This window comes from Sitophilus oryzae, unplaced genomic scaffold, assembly GCF_002938485.1.
Source record: "Sitophilus oryzae breed Bouriz unplaced genomic scaffold, Soryzae_2.0 scaffold_829_pilon_pilon, whole genome shotgun sequence".
In the NCBI taxonomy this organism is placed as follows: domain Eukaryota; kingdom Metazoa; phylum Arthropoda; class Insecta; order Coleoptera; family Curculionidae; genus Sitophilus; species Sitophilus oryzae.
The window spans coordinates 504,797-530,436 of record NW_022147449.1 but is presented as its reverse complement, the minus strand read 5'-3'; the positions used below and the strand labels follow the sequence as shown (position 1 = coordinate 530,436).

Genomic DNA, 25,640 nt, shown 5'->3' with positions numbered 1-25,640 from the left:
TATAAAAATCAGTTTTTGGTAGAGAATAATTTTTAAAATAATTATCCTATTATCTTATTTAAATATCTATACAGGGTGGTCCAAACTGTAACTTCGAAGGAAACTTCGGCAGATAAAAATAAGTAAAAAAGTTTATATAAATGTATGTCCTAAAATGCTTCGTTTCGGAGATACAGGGTGTAGAAGTTTCATTTTTATTTCAATTTTTTCCAAATAATTTCTGAACTAATGTTGATATTTAGATGAAAATTGGTCTCTGGGTGTTTTTTAATATGATAAATTTGATTTCGATGTCAATATGACTCCGACTTGTAAGGGCCGCCACCTACATATATATTTTTAACTGGTTTGAAGAGTAATAACTTTTCATCTGTACCTGTATAAAACTACTGAGTGAAAAAATATGAATTTTCTAAAAAGATCTCTTGGTAAAAAAACAAACCAAACCAAACCACTATTACTAAACATTCTCAAAATTTTTTGAATGTAAATTATCAATACATGTCACTACTGACAAAAAATAAACATGTTGACTACATGTTGACTAGATAGTTATTTTATTGAAATTATAAATTTTGAAACTTTTTATTTTTTTTTAAATTAATCATGGGACAGTGTCTGTTGCACCTTTGCCACAAAAATACTTCAAATTTATGATTTCCGCCTAATAACTATCTTGTCGATATGTTCAATTTTTGTTAATCATGACATGTATTGATTATTTCGATTCCAAATATATTAAGAACCATAAATCAATTGCGGATGGCAAATCATCAGCAGTACTCATGCAGCAATAAAAGTGATCACTAACACAGTAACCATCAATTAATTCGAAGTTGATCAAAGAATGCCTAAAGAAACTGTACAATATAGGCAAAGATAATAAACTCCACCTATTCTGGGTGCAAGCCCATCAAGGAATAGAAGACAATGAAAAAGCAAGCGATCTAGCTAGAAAAGGAACGAACACTGCACTAACTGGACTAGAACCGTTCTGCTTCCCAAGTGGAAACCAACATAAAGGTTGATTCTCACTATACCTTCCATATCAGTTCCCTTCCGTTTCCCTTCTATTTACATAAAATATTATATCATGTAAATGATATGAAAATGCACACTATCCGTTCCGTTTCCCTTCCCTTCCATATCCTTTCCGTCCATACATTTTTTGACGGACGGACTGAAGCGTATCGGAAACAGCGTTGTCAATTTGTCAAGTTCTTACATTTGTACCAGCTCTGTTAAAATTTTGCTGATATTTATTTATTCTTTCGCCCCTTAATTAAATCTATTACCTTTTTCAAAAGATACAAATTTTTAAAATAAAACATTCGTAATGATATAAATTGTACAACAAAAAGTATGAAACTGATACGGAACGGAAGCTTACATATAGCGTCAATACAATAAAAATACGTAACGGATATGGAATGGATATGGAATGGAAACGGAAGGTATAGTGAGAATCAACCTTTAAACGGAACTCAAGAACCTGAAAGACTCTTTCCGTAACCTGAAATGGGAATCCTCCAACGGTCTAAGACAGTTGAAGAAATTTCTCATAACTTACGACCGAGAAAAATCAAAGATTTTCTTTGATCTAAGTAAGAAATATCTTCCAATTGTCACGGGGTATTTAACAGGACGCTATCTCCCCAATAAACACCTCAGTAGATTGAAGCTAAGATTAAACAACGGCAAATACAGACTCTGTGGGGAAAATGGGGGAACATCAGAACACCCGATCACTGAGTGCGCAGATACGACAACCATTCGTATCATACATTTTGGTACGACTGATATCGGAGATGGAGAACTACCCTATATAATACCGTCTCAAATACTGGCTTTTATCAAAGCCCTGAGGCTATATGAAAAGTTATAACTCATGAAAGAGGGACACAATAGACCTCTAAGGTCACGATGATTACATTCTACATTGTACACTATTTTTTCAGCACAGTATCAGCGCGCTCTTCATTTTGTAAAATACGAATAATTTATTACATATATATATGCGGGTGTTTTTACTGTTTTTACCACTAGTGTCGTTTCCGGATCCTCGACTTCCATAAATTCCGGTCCCACCGGTCGCCATTTTTCAGGTGTCTTTCACGCATGGCTTCCTGTACATCATCCTGCCATGTTCTTGCTGGTCTTCCCCGTTTTCTTCTCCCTACTGGGATTCAGTCCCATACTCTCTTGGGTATTCATAAATCTTCCACAGTTTGGAGGTAGTCAAACCATAGCAATCGCTATAGTATCCATTTACTTGCATCTCCTCTCTTATACAAACATGTCTTACGTGTTCTAGACGAGTTGCGTGTTCAAGTTCTGTTGCTACGCCTCCAACAGTCCATTTCAAATGCAAGTATTCTATAAATCTATATTTTTTTCTCCTGGTGAGTTCCCACGTCTCCGATCCGTAGGTACAAACATATCCAAAGACAGAGTTGTACATCATCTGTTTCGTTCTTCTTGATATTCTATCGCTCCAAAGAAGAGAGTTTAGTTTCCTAATTATTACTTTTCCTTGTCCAATTTTATTGGATATATCCTCATTACTTGTGCCATCTGAGGAAAGAGTTACTCCAAATTATTTAAATTTGGAGCAGTGTTTTACTGTTTTGTCCATACCAATATCCAAATCACTATGATCGTCGTTTCCTACAGACATGTATTCGGTCTTTTTCATATTTACAATCAATCCAAATTATTCCAACTCTTTTCTCAAGCACCCTCAGTATGTAGCTAGCATCATCTCGGCCTCCTGTTATCAAAACTTGGTCATCGGCGAAGAGAAGAGTATAGAGCATAGAGTCCTCGATTGGTAGCCCCATTATACCACATCTTCCATTTTTTTCAGAGCCTCTTCGACATAATATCGTAAAGAGTAGAGGAGCTAAGGAACATCCTTGTCTGAGTCCCTTGGAAACAATAAATTCCTCAGAAGTGTTCTCGCCCATTTTAATGTAGCTTTTACTTCCACAATAAAGTTTTTTATTATAATTTTTTAGATAATTTATTATAATATCGATTTAATAACATAATATCGTAATGCCAGATGGATTAATACCTTGTAGTGTAACAACCCAAATTTGTCAACAAAGTTGAAGAGGTAATATTTTTGGCCAACTGTATAACAAACAATTTAAATGAAAGAAAGGAACCTACGTTGTGTTAAATATATTTTTTTATTGTGATTACCTCGGATGCGCCTCGACAGAAGCAATATTTTGGGAAATTTGAGGAGAATAGGTTATGCAAATAAAACGCTAAATTTGTAAATAGCCCTACTTATTTTATTAAATGAAATGAAAGGAGTGCCATACTCTGCCTGGAATTCACATGTAAAACAGCACGGCAGAGAAAACCATGTTCACTATTCCAGAGAATCTAACTATGCTGTTCTGAACTTAAATAAAAGAGAAATAATAATATAGAAACTGTCCTCATACCTAGATTTATAGTTTAATATATTCAAAACATGCCACAGTTATATCGTTCAAAACTGAAGAGTTTTTGTTAGTTTAACGGTTCCCCACCCGTAGGTACGAAGTCCCTTGTTGCGGAATCGACGCTAAAGTTGAAGATGTGGTGCCAATATCTTTAGAAATTATATATATTAGAATATTTATAAATTATTCTATTTATTGTTTTTGTTGGTCCTTTTGCGAGCTAAGATATTTGCCCATGCACGGTCGAAAATTGTCAGTAGACTCAATAAGGCCCTTATTCTCACAAACCACAAACATCGGCACGAAGGAACAGTAAACGATTTTATTTAGATTACCTACTTTTAAACTGAAATTATTTACAGCATAAATAGATTCCATTAAATGCATACACATGTTATATTTATATATTCTCAGATGAAATAAATAAGTAAAAACTTTAATACAGAATATTACAACAGGAAGATGAAATACCCTGCTGGCCAGCGAAACCTTGGGTGGGCGTTTACTTGTATAGAAGTGAATCGCTATGGCAATCTAGTAAGTCGGAGAGAACAAAAATACGAAGTTTTTTTATTACATAATCACTTAATTTGACGCTTGATTCCATGCCCTAGGGAAAATACTTGCCTTCTGTATTTATTTAGTACATCTTATTTTACTAAGCGTGTTGACTGTACTCTTCGTACACACAAAAATCGGCACCCAAGACCAGAAATGCCGACCCTTAGTATATGCTCTAGTTAACGTTAGCTACATTCTTTGTCACAAAACTTATTAACCAAAAATAACATCAATGCGTCTCGAATGGTAGTCTAAAGCTATTATCCAACAACTATCATCTCTGGTCGTCGCCTGATTTCCCTTTCCCTAGTTTGTGAATAATATTTTAAAAATCAATAATTATACTTCAGTTGGACACGTCCTCCTAGATCACCATGTAGTAATACTTCTGTCACTGTTTTGAGCGCATGTTTAAAGAAAATGATTCACCGCCTCTCATATCACACCACTTTTATGTCTCATTATACTTCTTGCGCTGGCACGAGCAGCAGTGTAAATTTAGCAGACAATATTTTATACAAAATTCGCGGAAATGGGTAAAGAAAAGCGAAATAGGTTGTGAGGAAAGGGTCAAGAAAAGGCGGAAAATGAAAAAACTTGAAAAGAAACTCTATACATATGAATCAAGTAAGTAAATAACCTTTAATTCCCTAATTAGTTTTTTTTAGTTCATACAAGTAAACAAGGGTAGTAGAAATAGCTATGAGATGGTCTAGGGGGTGTAGGCTATTAGTCTAGACCCCGCATTGCCTAAAACTATATTATTTTCTTCGGCGACGCGGCCGTAAATTGCCTGCCTTAAAATATACCATTCATGACTCATAGCACTATCGAATCCGATAAATAAACAACTTTTTATCGACTCGAATATAAGCAATTTTTCTTATCGGCTCGATAAAGTAAACCTATATTAAAATTTAACGGAACCTAAACGTTATTTTGGGCATAAAAAATGTGGGCTCTTGCTCAATAATCAAGTGCCAGTATCACATACAGGGTGCTAATAAAGTACTTGCTAAATATCCAAGTACCGGCAACACCCATTGGGCGTCAATGTCCTACAAGATTACTTGCTAAATATTCAAGTTCAAAATCTTAGTTGCACTTGCTAAATATTCAAGTGCCAGTAACACCTACAGGGTGCTAATAAAGTACTTGCTAAATATCCAGAGAGTGTTATATTAGGATTTGTCTTACACATGTTTGCAATTTAAGAGGCCTTTTGGTTGCCATATAGCAAACAAAAGGCAGTCTAAAATAATTTTTCCCATCCTCAGCAATTGCAGTATATTATAAGGACCGAGGTTAAATCCGGAGGTCCAAATCATGTTTTCTTCGACAGAAAGTAAGATATATATTTTTTGATAGACCTACAGCACGGTTTTAGGAAAAACAATGTCACCACTAGACCAAACAATTACAAGTTTAGTGGAACTTTCCAAAGAAAATAACCAAGGTAGTTACCCTTAAAATCTGATAAATTTAGGGAAACCGTTATGTTAGGAGCATCCTACCGTACGAACCATCGCCATTGTAAGGTTTTTATTAAATTCACACTTTAATAGTAAAATTAAAAGCGTGACGATGCGATAGGTCAAATAAGCGATAATATGCCTTTTAGTAAAGTTTTAGTGAAAAATGCAAAGCCAAGAATCTTGACAATACCAGGGAAAAAAATACTAGCAAGCTCATTTCAGAAACCAAAACACTTAAAAATGAGTGCTTTGTGACCCAGGTGAAGGTCCACAGACAGAATAAAGAAAAGAGAGGAGACAAATTCCTAGAAGAACCATTTTAAAAAGAACGAGGGGGGGAGCAAGAAGTCGAAAGAAGGCAGGATGGATTGGAGGAGACAATAATTCAGGTTAGAACTCAAAACAAATATGCTGGTATAATTGATTATTTACAGCCAATGGTTGGAAATAACACATAACAAACTTGTTTTATGTTATGTAAAAGGTTATAATAAATAAGGTTGCGATTAAAATATATTTTAGGTCCTAACTAGTAGATCTAAACCTAAAATTTTAGACTAACCTAAACAATATAGTTATCGAGAAACTCTCATTGCAGCAAACTGGAATTTAAATTAAATCTTTAAAATATAATATATGTAAGGTTCAGATTTACGGGAAAATATGAATTTTAAGCTATTTTTATTTGGAATTTGCAACATATGTTTTTCAACCCCCTGAACACCTGTAATTAACTGTTTAATGGAAAACATTCTTTGTGAATGACTACGAATCTTGATGATGTTCTTTTATTAGACAAAAATTTAGTGTGTACTGGAAATGTACTGGATATATAAATAAAAAAAAAGTCTTTTCATACCTAGTCAAGAAATTTCAACAGCTGGCTTTATACATATTAAGAGATTTGAATGAGCTCAATACAAAGCCCTTAAGGAAAATAATGAAAATTATTACGCGTTCTTTGTTCCAACAATTTTTTTTTCTAAAGTTTATGACTGGTGGCTCAGAAACATAGAATGTGCAGATCAAAACCTCATGCTTCCTAAATTAAATTCAATTCAAAATGTCTTTATTAGGTATATAAACAATTGTATACAAATTAAAATAATAACGATGGCGACTTTCACATTTTTGCTCTTCCACGCAACCATCAAGGTATGTACTACTAGATCATAAATGTACTTCAATAACCTAGTATTGATGCACCAAAATCGGGCTAGGGTACCTATTGTAATTATTTAAACGATAGAGGTTTTTGAGACCAAGAATATCATATACTGATAGAATGGGAGGTGTAAAACCTTAATTTTTTTTTGCACCTTAATTTTAACACTACTAAAATTTGGAAATGGTTTTCCAGCAAGAAACCTAGGCCCAACTGCAACCTAAACAAACCATTGATTGCCAGATTTCTCTGGGCACAATCAAACAGTATAATACAACATATAAAAAATGGTGGGTCTTTTGTCAGTTAAACATGATTTTCCAACACAGTATACTCGGATATTTTAAAATTTTTAAGTCAAGAATATCAAAATAATTCAAAATATAACACCCTCAACGCTCACCGATCAGCCCTTAACATCTTAACGGATGCGGGGAAAACTGAATCAGTGGAAAGGCTTATGAAAGGTATATTTAAATGTAGATCATCATTCCCAAAATATGAAGAAATTTGGGATCTGCACCTGGTGTTGGTAATGCTTGAAAAACTGTATCCATTACATGACCTTGGCTTAAAAATGTTATCAATAAAATTAATCTTATTACTGGCCTTATGTACAGCACAAAGAGTTCAAACTCTATCAAGTATACGGTTGGAAAATACACATCATAGAGAAGAAGGACTGCACATTAAAATTAACGATATTTTAAAAACATCTACCCCAAAATCTGCACAGCCGAAGCTTTAACTTTTCTTTTTTGCTGAAAACCCCATCTTTGTGCTGCCACCACGATTTTGCATTACATAGAACGTACTAAAAACCTTAGGGGTAACGAACAATACTTATTTATAACTACAAAAAAACCATACAGACGGGTCTCCACCCAAACCTTAAGTAAGTGGATAAAAGAGGGTTTAAAAAGAGGTGGTGTAAATGTAGACAAAATTAAAGGTCACAGTACACGACATGCCGCGACTTCTGCGGCGGTGCGAATGGGGTAACCATTGGAACCATTCGCAACGCAGCAGGCTGGTCGGAAAAATCACTAACGTTTTGTAAATTTTATAACAAACCAATAATAAGTGGTGCCAAAGAGCAGTCGTTTACTAATTTTACATAAACGACATTATTAATAACAAAAAATAAGAAGTAGATTGTTAAGTCGTGGATAGTTTAATGTTAATTGTTCGTCGTTAGATAGGAAATTAAAATATATAAACTTTATGAGTTTTGGTATAGTAGTTTATTAGAGTGTGATTTATATAAACAATAAGCTACTATACGTATTGTGTTCGTATAATTATTATAATTTAATGGGAAAAATAGCATAACGGGGGATGCTATAAATGTTACATACTATCAAGTTCTTATTATAATTAACATATATATTTTTGTTTTGCATTTTCTTAAAATGCAGCAAAATTTACATGCAGATCGCCTTAAATTTCTTTAAACATCTACATGGTGATCTAGGAGGACGTGTCCAACTGAAGTATAATTAAGGATTAAACGACTTACCTGTAAGGAAGTTCAATCCAAATTATACGAAGTTGGACACGTCCTCCTAGATCAACCCACCCTTGTGTGTCTCACAAAGTGAATCGCACTATCAAAGGTAAACTACCTATATGATAGATACATACCCGACCCAACGGCGATCAGAATGCTTCAGAAGTATAATGAGACATAAAAGTGGTGTGATATGAGAGGCGGTGAATCATTTTCTTTAAACATGCGCTCAAAACAGTGACAGAAGTATTACTACATGGTGATCTAGGAGGACGTGTCCAACTTCGTATAATTTGGATTGAACTTCCTTACAGGTAAGTCGTTTAATCCTTAATTTTATTTATGTATACAGAGTGTCTTAAAAATGAATGTTTTGAATTTAAAGAAATATGTCTATTTTTAAATAGGCGGTTCATCTCAACCACGGAGGAATAAGAGAGGGGAGGCGCTACAGCTGTTGCGAAAAGAGGTTCACCTAGCCGCCCGCCATATTAGATTGTGGTCCTTTTAGAAATTTGTGCATTTTTCTCAAAATTTAATGTTTTTCATCGATAATTTGAGTGTTTTCTATTACAATGTACAAACAACCTTAAAAACCATGGTGTCGTGTGTTGTACGCAGTTGTAGGAGCAGGAAAGGTATCGACACGAAGAAACTCACCGGCTAACATTTCAGAGGTAACATAAACAGCGCGTAGGTCCGTAATGACCGAATTAACGAATGAACATTAATTAGTATTTTATGCCTATTTTAACTTTGGTGTAGTAATGCCAAGTAATTTGTTCATTGCGATACACACGATTAATATTACACAATGATTTTACATTAGCTCAAGGCAAATTTTAATCATTGTTTGTTTTTATTATTTGAAGTTTTACTTAATCAGGTCCTGTCCAAAGGGTCCACTTTTGACCCCGCCCAAACAACGAAGTGAGACTGTTTTTATCCTAAAGAAATACGTGTATAGTAGCATCTCCCCTCTCTTATTCCTCCATGATCTCATCCTACATAATTAAAATGTCAACAACAGTAAACGAGAGAGACAGAAACAACCACGACTTGCCTCTTCGTCTCTGACCAAAACAATCCAAAATCTTAACACCGACTCTAAGCCATAAGCCAACTTAGTCTATTTTGTACCCGCTTAAATTAACACACGCGGGCACACTCCTGAAATTTATCGGTATATCCCAGATGGCCTATTTAGCCCTCCATTAAATTTGTCATCTGGATGCATGCCCTCTCGCGTCCGGATCCTAAACAGTCCGGTATGGAATGAAGTGGCGAAAAGCCGGCTTTTAACCTTTTTTCTGTTCGCCGCTCGTTAAACTTTCAACCGATGTCGTGCCCCGTTGTTCCAACAAATGACAGTCGGACGGACAGACAGATCCGGAAAAGTTGGGGCTTTTCGTTTATTTTTGACCCGCCGGCGCCGCTGAAAAGACCGTCAAAGTTTATTATTACAGGAGATATACGGAGGGTCAAAGTGTGAAAAACAAATCTGGATGGACTACCGTTTTGTTACTCGATGTCAATTAAAATTATACGTATTATTATTAAAAAAGTTTAGAGAGACTTAAAAAACAGTGTCTCAGTAACCACTTAAATAACGATCGATGTTATATTTTATGAGATCAACACAAACGTCATTTATTAAAAAAATGAAATTTAATTAATGATTAAATTATCTTTTGTCACAATTTACAATTTGTCCCCGGATTGTCTTTACAAGAGGAAAAACTTTTTTATTGTTGACACTGAGAAAAATGCATTTTTCATAAAAAAATTTGCTTGTCCTAAAATGATTAATCCCGCTTATACTTTTCGAAATTCTATACCGTTTCGTTCTAAGTCCTAAAAATCAAAAGGCGTTTCTATGGTAATATCAATTCGATATCATTCTTTAATAGATAGTTATTATTAATTTTGATTAATGTCATATTCTTTGCTGTTGTTAAAGTATCCCGATAACTATCCTCACCCATTCCCTAGCATTGAACTAAATAAATTTTGTGCTTCTTTAACATTCTAAAACAACAAAAAATATTACGTTAAATAAAATTCTATGAATAACAATCTATAAAAGAATGAAAACGAAGGCATATTACCATAGAAACGCGTTTTGATTTTTAGTACCTACTTAGAAAAAATTCAACCATATTTTCATGTTTCCCTTAATTTTCTTTGAAACGGTATAGAAATTTGGAAAAATACAAGCAAAAATTTTTATGAAAAATGCTTTTTTCTGAAAATGTCAATAATAAAAAAGTTTTTCCTCTTGTAAAGACAATCCGGGGACATACTGTATATTATATTGTTAATGTTAATTATACAGTGCTCCAAAAAAGTCTTCTGGGACATACCCTTCCCTTGCACTGTATGAAACTCTATAAAGTAAAATAGTTAATTTTTGTAAAAACCGTTTATAACCAAACCAAACCAAACCAAACTAACTTGTCAGCGGGATTTTTTTAATAGAACAAATTTGCCGAACGGACAAAAAAAATAACGCTTAACGTTTCAGGTATAGGAGATATACCTTCAGGAGGTATATCTCCTCCTGTTGTCGTAGTTGGAAGCAAAACAAAAACACAAAAACCTCAAACTGTTCAACAAACAAAAAATGTAGTATACTAGATACCTACCATGTGAATGTGATAAATTTTCTATTGGTGAAACATCTAGACTGTTAAATTAAAGAACATAAAAATTAACTAAAAAGGGTGATTTTCGCAAATCTCAGATTTATCAGCATTCATGAGACACAGGGCACAAAATGGTGGCAGTATAAAATTTAGCAAAAGTGTAAACAAGTTAGATGATACACTTAAAGTTGAAGAGATGATTAGAGAAGATTCTGATTAGGTCAACCAACTTGGATATTAAGCCATTAAATATAGTTTTTGTCAAAAGACACTTGTGCAGAGTTTTCAGTGTTAACTCCGTGGTGTCAGGATTACATCCCAATTTATTTCTTTAGTTTCATGCTTATGCTCCAATTATTTCAGTTCTTCCTCAGTGAGTTCAACAATATGTGAGAGGTAAATAATTAAATCCCTTTCCAGTGACCCATTACCCACTCTCCCAAATCAGCAATTTCTTTATTTTCATCTCTCTGACACCAAGCACCCACATGCTGGACAATTTATACAGGGTGCTACAAATTCGGGGTACGAGCATTGGTATCTCGGTAACCGTAATAAATACAAACATGGTTAAACTAATCCGAAATATTTTTTTTTATTTCGGATTTTCGAACACAATTTATTTAAACTAATTTCAAGTCCGGCTCTGTTTTTTTTCAAATATTTAACCTATTCATCGTTACAATATTGATTAGCTTTCAAACTTAACAATGATATGGGGTAAAACATTGAATACGGAAAATCAAATGCAATAAAGTAATATAAAATACTTAAATAATATAAATATATTATAATATAAATAATCAAATCATTTCCCCCGAAGATGAATTGTAAATGGTAGTGCAGTATAATGGGCAGCGAGGTTCCTGAACCTGTCGCCAAGGGACGTGGGGAGGGGGGCATTACTTGACGTCATTTGTATAAGTAAAATCAATATATAATCAATAAAGAGTACCAAATGCATTCGGATGTATAAGCAGAATTAAAATCTGTTCAAAGAGCTATAAATAAAATTGAACGAAAAATAAATGTGTGCAATAGGGAGGCTGGTAAGCCTTTCGAATATGTACAGCAATAAAAACTTGTTTGTGTAGAAGTTTATTTATTTATAATATCTACGATTAATATAATGCATATTATTAGATCGTACACTGAGATTTCAAATTCACAATTAAAAAAATTAAAAATAATATCTTTAAATTGCTGACCTGGATATTATTTATTTGAATCTAATCAATTGGCTCGATTTCCTTATTCAATGTCAATTAGAGCTGATCAATATTGTTGCGATGAATATAATCAGATTAAATAATTTTATAAAACAGAGTCGGACTTGAAATTATTTTAAATAATAATTAAATCATTTCGTTGCTGTTAAAGTAACTAAAACAAAAAAAAGTATAAAGTGTGACGTATCATTGTACTCGGGAGACCGAGTTCTTTCAAAGCCTGTAATAAAAAATGCAGGTCCGTGTTAAAAAAAATTAAGTTAGCCTCTGTATCTCACAAATTATAACATAATTTGAAAATCTAAAAATACTCTCAGATAGCCCTAATAAAGTAGCTATGAGAATGTGCAAATAGTTTTTTTGGTTTTCTAAAAAGTAACGACAGGAAAAAATAAAATTGATTTTCCAAAAAATCCTTTTTTCCCAAAAAACCTCAGCAACCCTTGAATTTTTTAAAACTTTTTTGAGAGCATCTTGGTGGACATCACAAGGCGCAACCTTGTCCCATTTAACTATCTTTGCATCTATTATAATACGGTTTCCGAGATACCCATGCTCGTATCTCAAATTTGTAGCACCCTGTATATCTATGTTGCCATTTCCCATCATATGTTACAACTCAACAGCTCCATTATCATCTAATATGGAATTACCGAGTAAAATACGCCAAAGTATCTTCAAAAGCGAAACCTTGAGGGACTCCCGTAATTGAACATTTTTTTATTTGTTTATTTTCACAATAAATTCTTTATGCGTGACATTATTATTCAACGAAAGAATGAAAAACTACATAGAACATTCCCTTTACGCTCTGGCGAACCGTTCCCTCCACCTGTAAACCCGAAATCACAATTATTTACGCCCCGCAATAATGGATCCCTACTGTCCATATGAATCGATTCGTCACGCTCGGCTTGAGCCCGTTTAATCCCTCTCGCAGCCGATTAGGGGGCGCTGTCGCCGAGAATCGGGGGAGCCCCGATATCTAATTGATAAAATATTTCGAATATTTATGCGCGCGGGGTGATGTGAGGGGTCGAGCACGGAGGTAGTTTGAGGGAGGGTGATTTTTCCCTTGACCAATAATTGATTCTGAATGATTACATAAAAATAGGTGGAGAGAAAATATAGAGCACGATTCATATAAGCGGCATGCTTTATAGTGATGGGTCTTGATCTTGCATTTTGTGCAAGATCACTCAAATATTCCTGATAATCTGGCAATAGTACGTCGGGCATCTGCAGCTCCTGGAATAAAAAACTTGAGAATTTTGTTAATGTGCATACCTATAGCTTGTTCGTGGATTGTATTTAAGTAAAATATTTTAACTTCTACAGGGTGGCTAAAAAAAGTGTGAGTGGATCGGGATGATTTTTTTTAAATGGAACACTCTGTATATTATTGCATTTTTTGCTTCCTTTCAGACCACTACATAATCCTAAGATATGAGTAAATATATTTTGACAGTTTCAGATATATTAATAAATAAATAAAAAATATATATATTTTTCAAAAAAAAGTTATTAAAAATACAAGAACTGTCCTAAAATCAAACTATATTAGGTATTTACTTTAGATGGTCTATACTTACTATACTATAAATATTGTAATCTTAACTCATACGGGGTGTTCAAAATTCTACACCAAACTTTCTAAAGTATAAAGTATTTTTTTGTTTTTTTTTTTAACGGAGCACCCTGTATATTATTTTATTATTAGATGGAGAGTTAAAAAATGATTTTTTTTGTATTTAAAGTATTTCAAAATTTTTAATGGTTTCGCAGATACACGCAGTTTTATTTGATATGGGTCTTTCAACGGTAAAATATGAGAGAAAAAACATTGGGTGTGGGGCTGGAAAATGCCATATGAAATATAAAATCGCGAATATCTTCGAAAACGTTAAAAATTTTGACATCCTCTCATACAAAAAATATTAATTTTTTAATTACCCGTCTAATGAAAAAAATAATATATAGGGTGTATCATTTAAAAAAAAAACGAAGAAAAATTATTTTCTGTTTTAGAAAGTTTGGCGTACAATTTTGGACATCCTGTATGACTTACCATATTCTTCTATTTACCATATTCATACCATAGTAAGTACATACCATCTAAAGTAAATACCTAATATAGTATTGATTTCAGGATAGTTCTTGTGTTTTTGAAGAAATGCTGAAAAATATATATTTTTTATTTATTTATTAATATCTCTGAAACTAATTGAAATATATTTACTCATATCTTAGGATTATGTAAAGTGATCTGAAAGGAAGCCAAAAATGCAATAATATACGGGGTGTTCCATTAAAAAAAATCATCTCGATTCACTCACACTTTTTTAGACACCCTATAGAAGTTAAAATATTTTCCTGATTAACATCCTAGTACATACTTTAGGTTTGCACTTAAACAAAATTCCCGAAAAAGCCCGACGCCCTATTGTCGGATCCTGTATAAAATGTAACCAGATAAGGTCCGCATCATATGGGACTTTTTTTATTTAGTATGTTAAAAGGTAATAATTTTGACTAAAAATGACTACAAAAATTATTGCTCTCGGGTATCTCAGTGCTCCCAAGAATCTACCGGGTGCGTCTCAAAAGTGGCTCACCCCTATAACTTTTTTATTTTTTCAGTTAAAAATGAGATTTGGTGTGTTGGTATATGACATAAATTAGGATTGATTGAAGTATTCAATTGTTTTCGGAAACTTCCTGTTTCACCGGAAATTACTACAACTATTGATTTTTAAATGGTACCCTCAGTATTTTTTTACTTTATTCGATAGAAAATAACACTCTGAATAGAATGACATATCATATGTCAACTTTTGACATTTTCACATATGGTTTATTTGAAATTATAACTTGCGGTTCGTAACGAAAATTGACTCGAACTACCAAGTGTGTGATATCAAATTATTGATAGAAAAATGCCTTTTCCAAATATGCTAATGAGCCACCCTCGTTCCATTTGAAAAAATTGAGATATGATTAAAAATACTATTTGAGCATTTTCTGACTGGCCAGGACAAGACACTAAAAGCAAAGAATAATATTATACTTTGCTAAAAGCATTATGACATAATAATAATATCCAATCTATTTTTCCAAGGCTCCTTGATTAAAAATTAGTGTTTTTAACACAGCCATGGCACTCTAAATTGAAATTTAAAATACAATTTTTTATTAAGCGAGTATGTCAAAAATTCTATTATACTATTCAGAATATCATTTTCTATCGAATAAAGTGAAAAAATATCGAGGATGCCATTTAAAAATCAAAAGTTGTAGTCATATCCGGTGAAACAAAAAATAACCAAAAACAATTGACTACGTCAATCAATCCTGATTTATGTCATATACTAACGTACCAAGTCTCGATATTTTATCTGAAAAAAAAATAAGAAATAATATATAGTTAAAAATAATAAATAAGTTATAGGGGTGAGCCACTTTTGATACGCACCCGGTATAGATACAGCCGCTGACTGACAATTTGACGAGAAAAGTCTATTTCAGGTCTGGTAGATCTCGATAAAAGAAACATTTTTTTACCGTTTTTCAAAGAAGTCTACAATAAACGAGTTATTCGATTTCTGTTTGAAAATTTAAAAAAAAATGATTTATTTAAAAAGAAATTGAGAGCCACCAGTTTTTTTTTCGTATTTGCGTCCCTTTTAGTAAATTTAAAAGAAGCTGTACGATTTTCAACATCTCTTTTCGGAAAAAAAAACTCACAGACGTGTTCCTGCGGTCGAAATATACCACCCCTGAAAATATTTGCACTTATTTAAGTTACTTTTATGCCTATGAATAAGGCGTTAATAGTATATTGTTTTATTAGACAAAAAAACGAGAGTAAAAATGACAGTAAAAAGAGTAAAAATGACACTTTTTGTGGCGAGGCTGTACGTTTGACATACATCAGACGAGCCACAAAAAGTCATTTATACTTTGAATAGAGGTTTGTATACTATTTTATTTACAACCACATCATTAATTAAAAAATAGGGACAGTATTTTATTTTGAATAAAAATAAATATGCGAAAATTTTTCGTTTTCTGTTTTGGCATTTCCGTATCTATAGTTACCGTATGGGTTACCGTGGTTGTTATGACGCAAACCTAGGTATATTCTTTGACGCAAACCTTCAACAGCAATACAAACAACCAAGTGACAGTTTTGAATTTCTCGTTCGCTTTTTCGAATTTAAATAACATAGAAAGCCAAAATGTTGTCGGAAAGTTCTGATAATGAAGACTACTTTAATATTGGTACTCCACCAGAACTTACCGAAGCTGCAACCAACCAAGGTGGTATATCCATAAGTGTCAAAGCATATAATAATTCGAATGTAACAATTAATTTGAATAAATAGTTATTTGTTGTTTAAAACTTTTTATTTTAATACTTTTAATACAAAATGTACCTAATAGGACATTGTAGCACCGATTGTAGTTTGCTTAAAAGAGTTTTCTATAAAAAAGTTGCAATTAAGGCAGCATTTTATCAAAATAAAATCTTTAAAAAAATGTTTTCGTCCTAATTTAAAATCTGTATTTATTTCCCGCCCATGGGAGGGAAGTAAACTTTCCACCCGTGGGTGGGAAGTAAAAGTTAGAAACATAGATAAATGCAACAAGTTTAGATTGGAAAGCCCGTAAAAATTTTAGGTCGCGAAATTATTTTGGGTCGCGACCGTTATACGCGATCTAGCGCTGCTATAGCGCGGTCGCTAAGAACAACGGCAAACAAAAACAGAAATAATTTTCTCTTGTCAAAGTCAGAATCTTCAAAAATCATAATCATCTTTCAAAATCTAAACCGCTCTCATTAAAGAAATTCCGAAAAGTGTTTATAGCGTCTATTTTCAAAGTAATTATTGCTATCTTGTGAGTTTAATTCAAGTTTTATTTACTCCAACCGGTGATAATTGTGAAAAAGTGGCATTAAAAACTTAAAAAGCTGTGCTGTGAATTGCGAACTGCAAAAACCATCGTGGATCGTGGCATAACGTCGGTTTTCAATGTTTCATAGGTATTTCATACATGCGTCCTTATATAAAATAAAGTTTCTTGTATGCAACACACTGTATTTTATTTATAAAATTAAACGAAAATAATAATAAATTTGAATAAACAATATTTGGCGATATAGTTCCGGAAAAAGCCGAACCGCTCCGAAATTTTCAAAAGTTTTGGGTCGCGACCGTTGCAAGAATAGCGCCAAATAGTGTTTACATTGTCCTTATGGGCACTTTCCAATCTAAACTTGTTTTATTTATCTATAGTTAGAAAACTGACATTTTCCAACCTTCACAAAGTCGGAAATGTCAACATTACTTATATGGTTGTAAATAAAATGATTTTTTTATATTGTCAATCACGTCACAAAAAATAATACTTTTGTGGCGTTTGAAAAAAAAAATACTTTTTTATATTATCACTCAGCAAAAATTAATATTTTGTGACATTTGAAAAAAAAATTAAAAAATATATATTATTAATATCTGGTATTAAGTACCTACCTACTTTAATATTTTTTCTTTTTTTTTCTAGCTGCAGGTGTCGGCATATGTGGTATGTGCTGTCGGCCGATAAATGACAGATTCCTGATGCGAATCATGGACGTTTCCTACCACGAGCAATGCGTTCAATGTTGCGCCTGTGGAGATCGATTACATCACACCTGTTTTGTCAGAGATTCAAAGCTATATTGTCGATTAGATTACGATAGGTGAGTAAAAACAAGTCGAAACATGTGTATACCTTTCTAATTTTCATGTTAAATCGATTTCTAATTTTCATTTTAATTTGACAACACTACAGTTGTTTATTTACAAGTTAAAGAACATCTATAAGTCTCCTCTAACGTGTATTTTTTTTGTGAAAAGTCTGTGCTTGGACGTTGTCTTTGGACGTTGTGAAACTATTTTTTTTATCAAAGTAAAAAGCCATTTTACAGTTGTCAATTTTACTTGCATTATAGATAACATAATATGTTGATATGTGCTTGCTTACAAGAAAAGTTGTAGCAACTTTTCCCCTAACGCGTGCGCATTCTGCCATTTTTTATATGTTTGTCTCTTGCACGTGAAGATTATAGATTTTATTTTAATTCTTTTTGACTCTTTTTTTTTTGGGAAGTAGCTTTAGGGAAAAAAATGTAACACCGGCCGGCTTTGAACGAAAAAATAGCCTCAAATGGCCGAAAAATCAGTTTTTCGCAAATATCTGCCAAAATATGCAGTTTTTTGCTTGAAATAAAAAATGAAGCTTAGGTAATTACCTACAAAAATGATTCTTATCATTTTTTACGTAGAATTAGTAGTTTTCGAGAAGAATTCCGCCTCGAAGATCATTCAATTTTCTCATTCATTCAAGTATTAACGCTCCAAAGCTTTCACATTGTGCTTCACGGATGGTCATATAGTTATTTCTGAAGACGAATATCCCAGTTACATGATCAGAAAACTCTATGAACGAGGCCGCAGGTCTTCAGATGAATCTCTCGAAATGTGAATACCTTATAGTAGGTAATGAAGACATAAATGACCTAATCTTAGACGCTGGTACGATAAAAGGAGTGAAATCTAGTAAATCCTTGGAATAATATTTAATAAAGAAGGAAACGGCGAAAATGAAATACAAGAAAAAGTAAATAAGAGTAGAACAGTAACCAGAACATTGAACTACCTTCTCTGGAATAAACAAATTAAAATATCTACAAAAAAGCGCATTTATAATAAAGTGTAACCCTCTATATGGTTCAGAAATATGGAATGTTATAAAAGCCAATAAAAAAATAACTTATATGGCAATAAACTTATGGTAACTTGGAAATAGATTTTTTAAGAAGAAGCTGCAGACGATCAAAACTAGAAAGAATAAGGAACGACGACACCCGAATGCAGATGCAAATGGATAGACACGTGGATGCACGAAGACATAGAAAAAAGACAACTAACAGGGTTTGTACATGTGAAGCGAATGAATGTTGACAGATGGTCCAGAAATAAATTAGAATGGACGCCTTTGGAAAAAGAAAGAGAGGACGGCCCAGAAGGAGTTGGCGGGATGACATCAATTATTCATATATAAACATATATTAATAAGCATATCATTGATTGATAGGGCAAATTGTTTAATAACTCGTTTAAAATTTAATATTTTTTGATGATTCAAAATTCATTTAAAAGGTAGAATGAATGTGGTCAACAGCTATCACATATTATTATTTATGATAATCAAAAAAAAACGGGCAAACTTTCCTTAGCCCAAAAATTTTCAGATTTTTACAAACTTATTTATATTTTCACTAATAATAACTTATTTGTCAAGATTTTTTAACAGTCGTTCTTAGAGTATCTTTAAGATCTTTAAGCAACTCAGAAAATTTGAAGAATTTGTTTAATCACATTTTAATAAAAAATAACTATTCGTGATTCGTGCCTTTTCCGCTTTTTTTGGGATTTTCCGAAAGTGTCGTAAACAAAAGAAAACTGAATACTTAATTACAAATAGTCGAATTGGTTTTTTTTAACGAAAAAAAGTGCCAGGGTCATATTTTTAGCTAATGATCCAATCTTCCATTTCACGATCATGAAAATCATCTACATATCATATTTCGGCCAATATTGGGACCGTTTTTTACCGTTTTCTTGAGACTTCAATAAAAAAGCGTCAAGACCTTTTTTGTAGCTAATGATCTAAGCTTTAATATTTATTTCAAAAAATAATTTGCACATTGCATATTTTGGCAGATATTTGCGAAATACTAAGTTTTCGGCCATTTGGAGCCATCTTTTCGGCCAAATAAGCCGACCATGCACGGTGTTAAAACTTTTCCCCCTAATACTACTCCCAAAAAGGTACTCCATCCGCCTAAAAAGTCATGGTCAACAATATTAAGCCGAGGTTTGGGTCTTTTCGTGTCCTTATTTACTGGACTATCATTAAAATCATCAATTAAAATTAAAAAAACTTTATAGCCAATAATTATATAATTGAGGAGAGAGAAGCATTATTTATTTTAAGGAATAACATATTTTAGTAATATTTTTAACTGGGAATCGCCCTGTATAAGGGGCGGTTAGGCACATATCCCTTGTCGCGGCACGAGCAAATATTTGCGGACTCGACGTAACTTTCCGAAATTAGTTTTTGCCGGAGTTGAGAGAGCCGACTTTCGTCCTCGGGACTCCCTCGCCTTAGTTACTTTTGATCGATGAAGAGTGTCTAATTATTTTTTGTTGGGTGACTTTGTCTTAAAACGCCAAGAAGAAAGACGTCATTAGGCCTTTTCATGCAAACAGAAGACGGAGATGGAGTTTTTATTGTTTCCGGTGGGGGGGGGGCGTCTTTTTGTCTTTGGCAGTGGCGAGACGTGGTTCAATAGGAGGGGCACAATATTAGAAAAACAATTGTCACACAATCACGCCCAAAAAAATACTTTTTTGGGGCTATAAGTATGTAGTCGTCATTCGTCGTTCTTGCTACCTCACACCAGTCGTATTGAGGTATTACCTGTCATTTTTTAAATAAACCAATATAATTCCATAAAATCAAAGACCACGCAAAACATATCAACTCGTACTTAAGGATCTTAGGTTGTTAGGCGCGGTTTTACATACTCGGTTCAGGGTGAGTTCAGGTTTAAACCAAGTTCAATATTTTAATAAGTTATTCAATGACTTCTTATCGTTAAAAATAGTTTAAAAGTTAGGTGACGATTGAAAATGAGCCAGCCCTTTTCGAGGATTAAACTATGATTTTCTTCTTACAGTGCCATGCTCCATACAGAGCGTCGGCTACCTCTCGCATGTATTTGTGATGTGTGTCATCAGTATTTCACAAGTACACGAGACCTACAGTTTATCGCCGAATCCGAACGGCACTATTTGAGAGGCTGTACAAGGCAAATATACTTCAGGTGGTTTGCCATTGCCTTCCTTGAGGTGGCGGCTCGCTGGTCGCTTTATTTCCATAAATAAATATTTTTATTTAAATAAATAAAGCGACCGTACTGGCTGAGGATCGAACCCACTACCATCCCATCTCTCGCACCGCAGATCGACACACTAACTGCTTGCGCTACGGCCGGCCACACAATCATCTTATAACCTTATATTACAAAATAATAAATATAAAACAATATACCTATAATGTAGAATGTCTAGGAGGAGGGTTAATCATCACGACCTTACAGATCTATTGTGTGTTACACTATTCCTTGAGTTATCATGGGTTATAACTCATCATACATTCGCAGGGCTTTGCCAAAATCCAGTATCTGAGACGGCTCCACAGAGGCCAGCCACAGAGGCTCCATCTTCGACATCAGCCGTACCAAAATGTATGGCACGAACTGTTGTCGTCTCGGCGCACTCAGTGATTAGGTTTTCTTGAGTTCCCCATTTTACCGACAGAATCTGCAGTCGCCATTGTTTCTCAGCTTCAATCTACTGAGATGTTCGTTGAGGAGACAGTGTCCTGTTAGAAATCCCGTGACAATCCAAAAAGTGTTCTTACTTAAATCAAGGAAAATCTTTCATTTCTCTCGGTCGTAAGTTCTGAGGAAATTTTTCGAGTGTTTTAGACCGTTGGAGGATTTCCATTCCAGATTTCGGATGAAATCCTCCAGGTTCTTCAGTTCCGCTTTAACCTGGTTTCCGCTTGGAAAGCAGAACGGTTCTGGACCAGTTAGTGGAGTTGCTCCTTTTCTAGCTAGATCGTTTGCTTTTTCATTGCATTCTATTCCTTGGTGAGCACCAAGCAGACTAGGAGGACTTTATTTTCTTTGCCTAATTTGTTCAGGTTCTGTAGGCATTTTTTGAACAACTTCAAATTGACGATTACTGAGTTGATCTCTTTTAGTGCTGAATGATTATCGGATAAGATAGCTATTTCCTGTTTCCGATAGTTCCTATCTAAAATAAATTGTACGCATCTTTCGATAGCGTAGATTTCTGTATGAAGGATGCTGGGGTAGGTGCCTATTGGTTCGGAGTATTTAGTTTTCGGCCCAAGTACTCCTATCCCTGTCCCAGCTTTGGTTTTGGAGGCATCAGTATACCACGTTATGGTATGGCTTTTTACATGCTGAGGAAACGTTTCTCTCTTGCAATCCTTTTTTGGTTGCTCAATACTACAGTGCGATATTTCTCAAAGTTGTAAATTCTTGGTATGTAATCCACTTGGAGTTGGAGGGGTAGAATTTTCTTTCTGAGGGTGTTGAGAATTCTCCCAGTACTGAATCCGTCAATGACCATTCTAATAATTGTCTCATTGGCTTAACTATCGACGACAATGTGCCGTGGCGTTAGGTCTAGGATGACCTCCATTGCTGCTATTGGGCATGTTCTCATAGCGCCTGTGATGCAGATCCCATTCTCTGTACTTTACACAGTATTTGGCTTGCTGTACGTTATAAGAATATACCTAAATAGAATTGCTGAGTTTAGCATATTTCAGAGTACTATGTTTGTACAACAGAACAGGGCTTGAAAAATATTAGCGCTTTTAAATATTAGGTTAATGTCATTATACAGGGTGAGTCTTAAATAGAGGTCTGTAGGTCTGAGGTCTTAAATAAGTGCAAATATTTTCAGGGCTGGTAGATCACTATAAAAGAAACATATTTTCTCTTCATCGTTTTTCAAATAAGTCCCAAATGACCGAGAGACCTTCAAAAATTTCCAAAAAAATTATTTTTTGCTAAAATTGTCATAACCACTCGATCTTTTCTGGGTTTTCTTTCTTGTAAATTTAATCTATTACCTATGTTGCCATATTATCAAAAAATTATGTTTTTTAACTAAAAATTAAAAAAGTTTCCAAAATTTTTTTCAAGAAATTCCAAATTTTCAATTTTTTTTTGCGGAAAAAAACTCTTGTGTTTCTGGGATCGAAATATACTACCTCTAAAAATAAATCTGCACTTATTTAAGACTTACCCTGCATAATTGGCTAATGTAATTTTTTTTAGTTCCTGAAATCAGTCTCAATTCGATGGCGATAATATTTTTAGTTTTGTAATAAAATAAGATCCTTTAATATGTAGATTTTAAGCTCCATTCAGAACCTTCAAATTAGTGGTGTCAATTAGCGTAAAAGTGTGTTTGTCTAGTTTCAATGTAAACATTCAGATGGTTAAAATCAGTGGTAGTAATTGTCAATTAGTGAAAAAAGTTTGAAACTTAAAAAAATTAACAAACTTTTACCTTTTGCCACTAATAATACTTCAAAATTAGAGAATTACGTCTTTTTGGCCTTTGATAATCATCCGTCAAGAGAAATTGTATTTAAAAATGAGAGAGTTTATGGTTTTGTAAGCTAATCTTATTAGGCTTTCTCTATGGACCCAGCTGATTACAGCAAGTTGTGGCTAAGATATTCTGTTAATTTTTATTGTATTTTTTAGACATTGTGAATGGTCCTAAACTAAAAAGTATAAAGTATAATTGAAACCACTAATTCCGAGGTTCTGAACGAAGCTTTAGATTGACTAATTTAGATAATCTATATAATAATATTTTAATATTATATTTTAATAATAATATAATTTTTTGTGTTTTTAGCTTTGTCTTGAATTTGTACCCTTAATTGATTTTCCATGTTTTGGCACTGAATCCTTGAACAAGGAATACCAGATCTGATCATTATATATATTGTGTTATAAACCTTCACACCTATAAAAAAGAAAAATAAACCGCGAATAGATATCCATAATTCACAATCCTATTCTATGCCTACCCCATACAGGCCGCGCACGTGTGACCCACTCCCCCTCAAAAACTAGCCGTGTAATGTCCCGAAATGATTCGTCATCGTATTGTATGCGACGCGTCAAAGATCGGCGTTTAATTTACGCCGTCCCGACGCGACGTTTGGAGGCGTCGCGGTGCATAGCATTAGGCGATCGGCCAGCTTCAGGGTGCATTTCGAACAGGACGATCGGTATAATTTTATAGAGGATATAGTAACAGGTGTCCTCATAACGTGTCTGCTTTTGTCTGTAAGCGCGTGTCCAGTCATTTAATAAAAGGATTTTATCAGTATTTAAATAGTCCATATAATTTTGTTCTAAAAATCCTAAACTTGAGAAAAAAACTAAACACATCAAAATGGTCTAGGAAACAAAGGTGAGTTGTCTACCCGGTTTCCTCTTACCGTCTAGAAGCTCACCGTAAAGAAGAGATTTTGGCAGGCGGTTTTCTTGTATTCTTGCATCCTCTTGCAGTCTCTGTTGCAACGTGTTTAATGCGTTCATGCGTCGGCGGTACGGCATTGGCACTAGATTTTGCTTCCATATAACATGGTGGGGATTATTATTATTGCTCGGTACACTGCAAGTTATATTTTTGTGCTCAAGTCATGATTGTAGAAAATCCTGTCTTTTAATTTACAGAATGCTCTTGAGGCGCTGCTAATTCTGTGCTGAATTTCAGAGTCGATATTGGCCTTCTCCGAAATCAAACTGCCGAGGTAATTGAATTCCACTACATATTCCAATAGTTCTTCTACGATTTTTATAGCACTGTTATGATTTTCCGGGGAAGTGTACATGATTTTAGTTTTATTCATGTTCAACTTAAGGCACAAAGTCTCGTATGCCCAGGTATATGTGTTCAGCATTTCTTGTAATTGCTGTAACGTTTTTGCAACTAGAGCGTAATCATCAGTGTATTGAAGTTCTGTGATGAATTTTATACGTGTCTTTGCCCTGAGTCTTTTTAACAGACCGCCGTTGTATCTGTATCTTATTTATGTCCATTCCTCTTTCCTGCAGTTTGGTATCCACTATAATGGAGAGCGCTGCCATGAATATGATGAATAGTAGAAAAGCTGACACGTCCCTGCCTAACTCCTGTATTTGTTAGGAAGGGATCGTTTAGTGATCCATTATGGTGACACTCTAGACTTATTATGGAGGCTTTTACTCACTGTAAAAAATTTGTTGGGCACTCTAAACTTTTGCATAATTGCCCAAACTGCATTTCTGTTTACAGAGTCGAATGCTTTTGTTAGGTCGATGAATGCAATATAAATTTTACTTTGCTGCTCCTTTACTTTTTCCTGTAGTTGGTAGACGGAGAATATGGAATCAACGGTTTCGCGGTTGGTGTGAAAGCCCGTTTGCGATTCTGGGAGGATTTCCTCTATTCTAGAGAACTGATTATTCCTGGGTGCCGATATTATTTGATTATTAGATATTGAGAGGGGAAATCTTCGAAAGACATCTGTGAACAAAAAATAAACGAAAAGAAAAGACGATTTAAAATGTCTAAATACAACTATTCAATAACGCTTTAAGCTGCATTTATAAACTCGGGAGTTGACATTCAACTGAGGTTCAGTTGCAGTTGGACGTCCGCGGCAGTTGAGGTTCAACAGTTTTGCATTTATAAACTGTCAGTTTTGGTTAGGTTAGGTTTGGAATTGTGAAAATTTCGAACGTGTTTCTAAGGGTTCAAACACAATAATCCAACATTGCGCAAAATATAAACATTACAGAAACAGAAATAGTGAAACAACAATACGGGTTATTTTCCAATGCATCTCTTTTCTGTGCTTCACGTGATCGACAGGC

The 25,640-nt window shown here is 34.0% G+C and overlaps 1 protein-coding gene across 2 annotated transcripts in view; it reads left to right on the top strand.

The window, feature by feature from the left end:
* The window catches only part of LOC115889694 (LIM/homeobox protein LMX-1.2), a 47,176-nt gene that overhangs the window by 6,209 nt on the left and 15,327 nt on the right, over positions 1–25,640 (top strand). For both annotated transcript variants that reach the window (XM_030909751.1, XM_030909750.1), the window contains exon 2: positions 17,609–17,786. In XM_030909751.1, the coding sequence (XP_030765611.1) occupies positions 17,609–17,786 (178 nt within the window). The remainder of the gene's footprint in view (positions 1–17,608; positions 17,787–25,640) is intronic.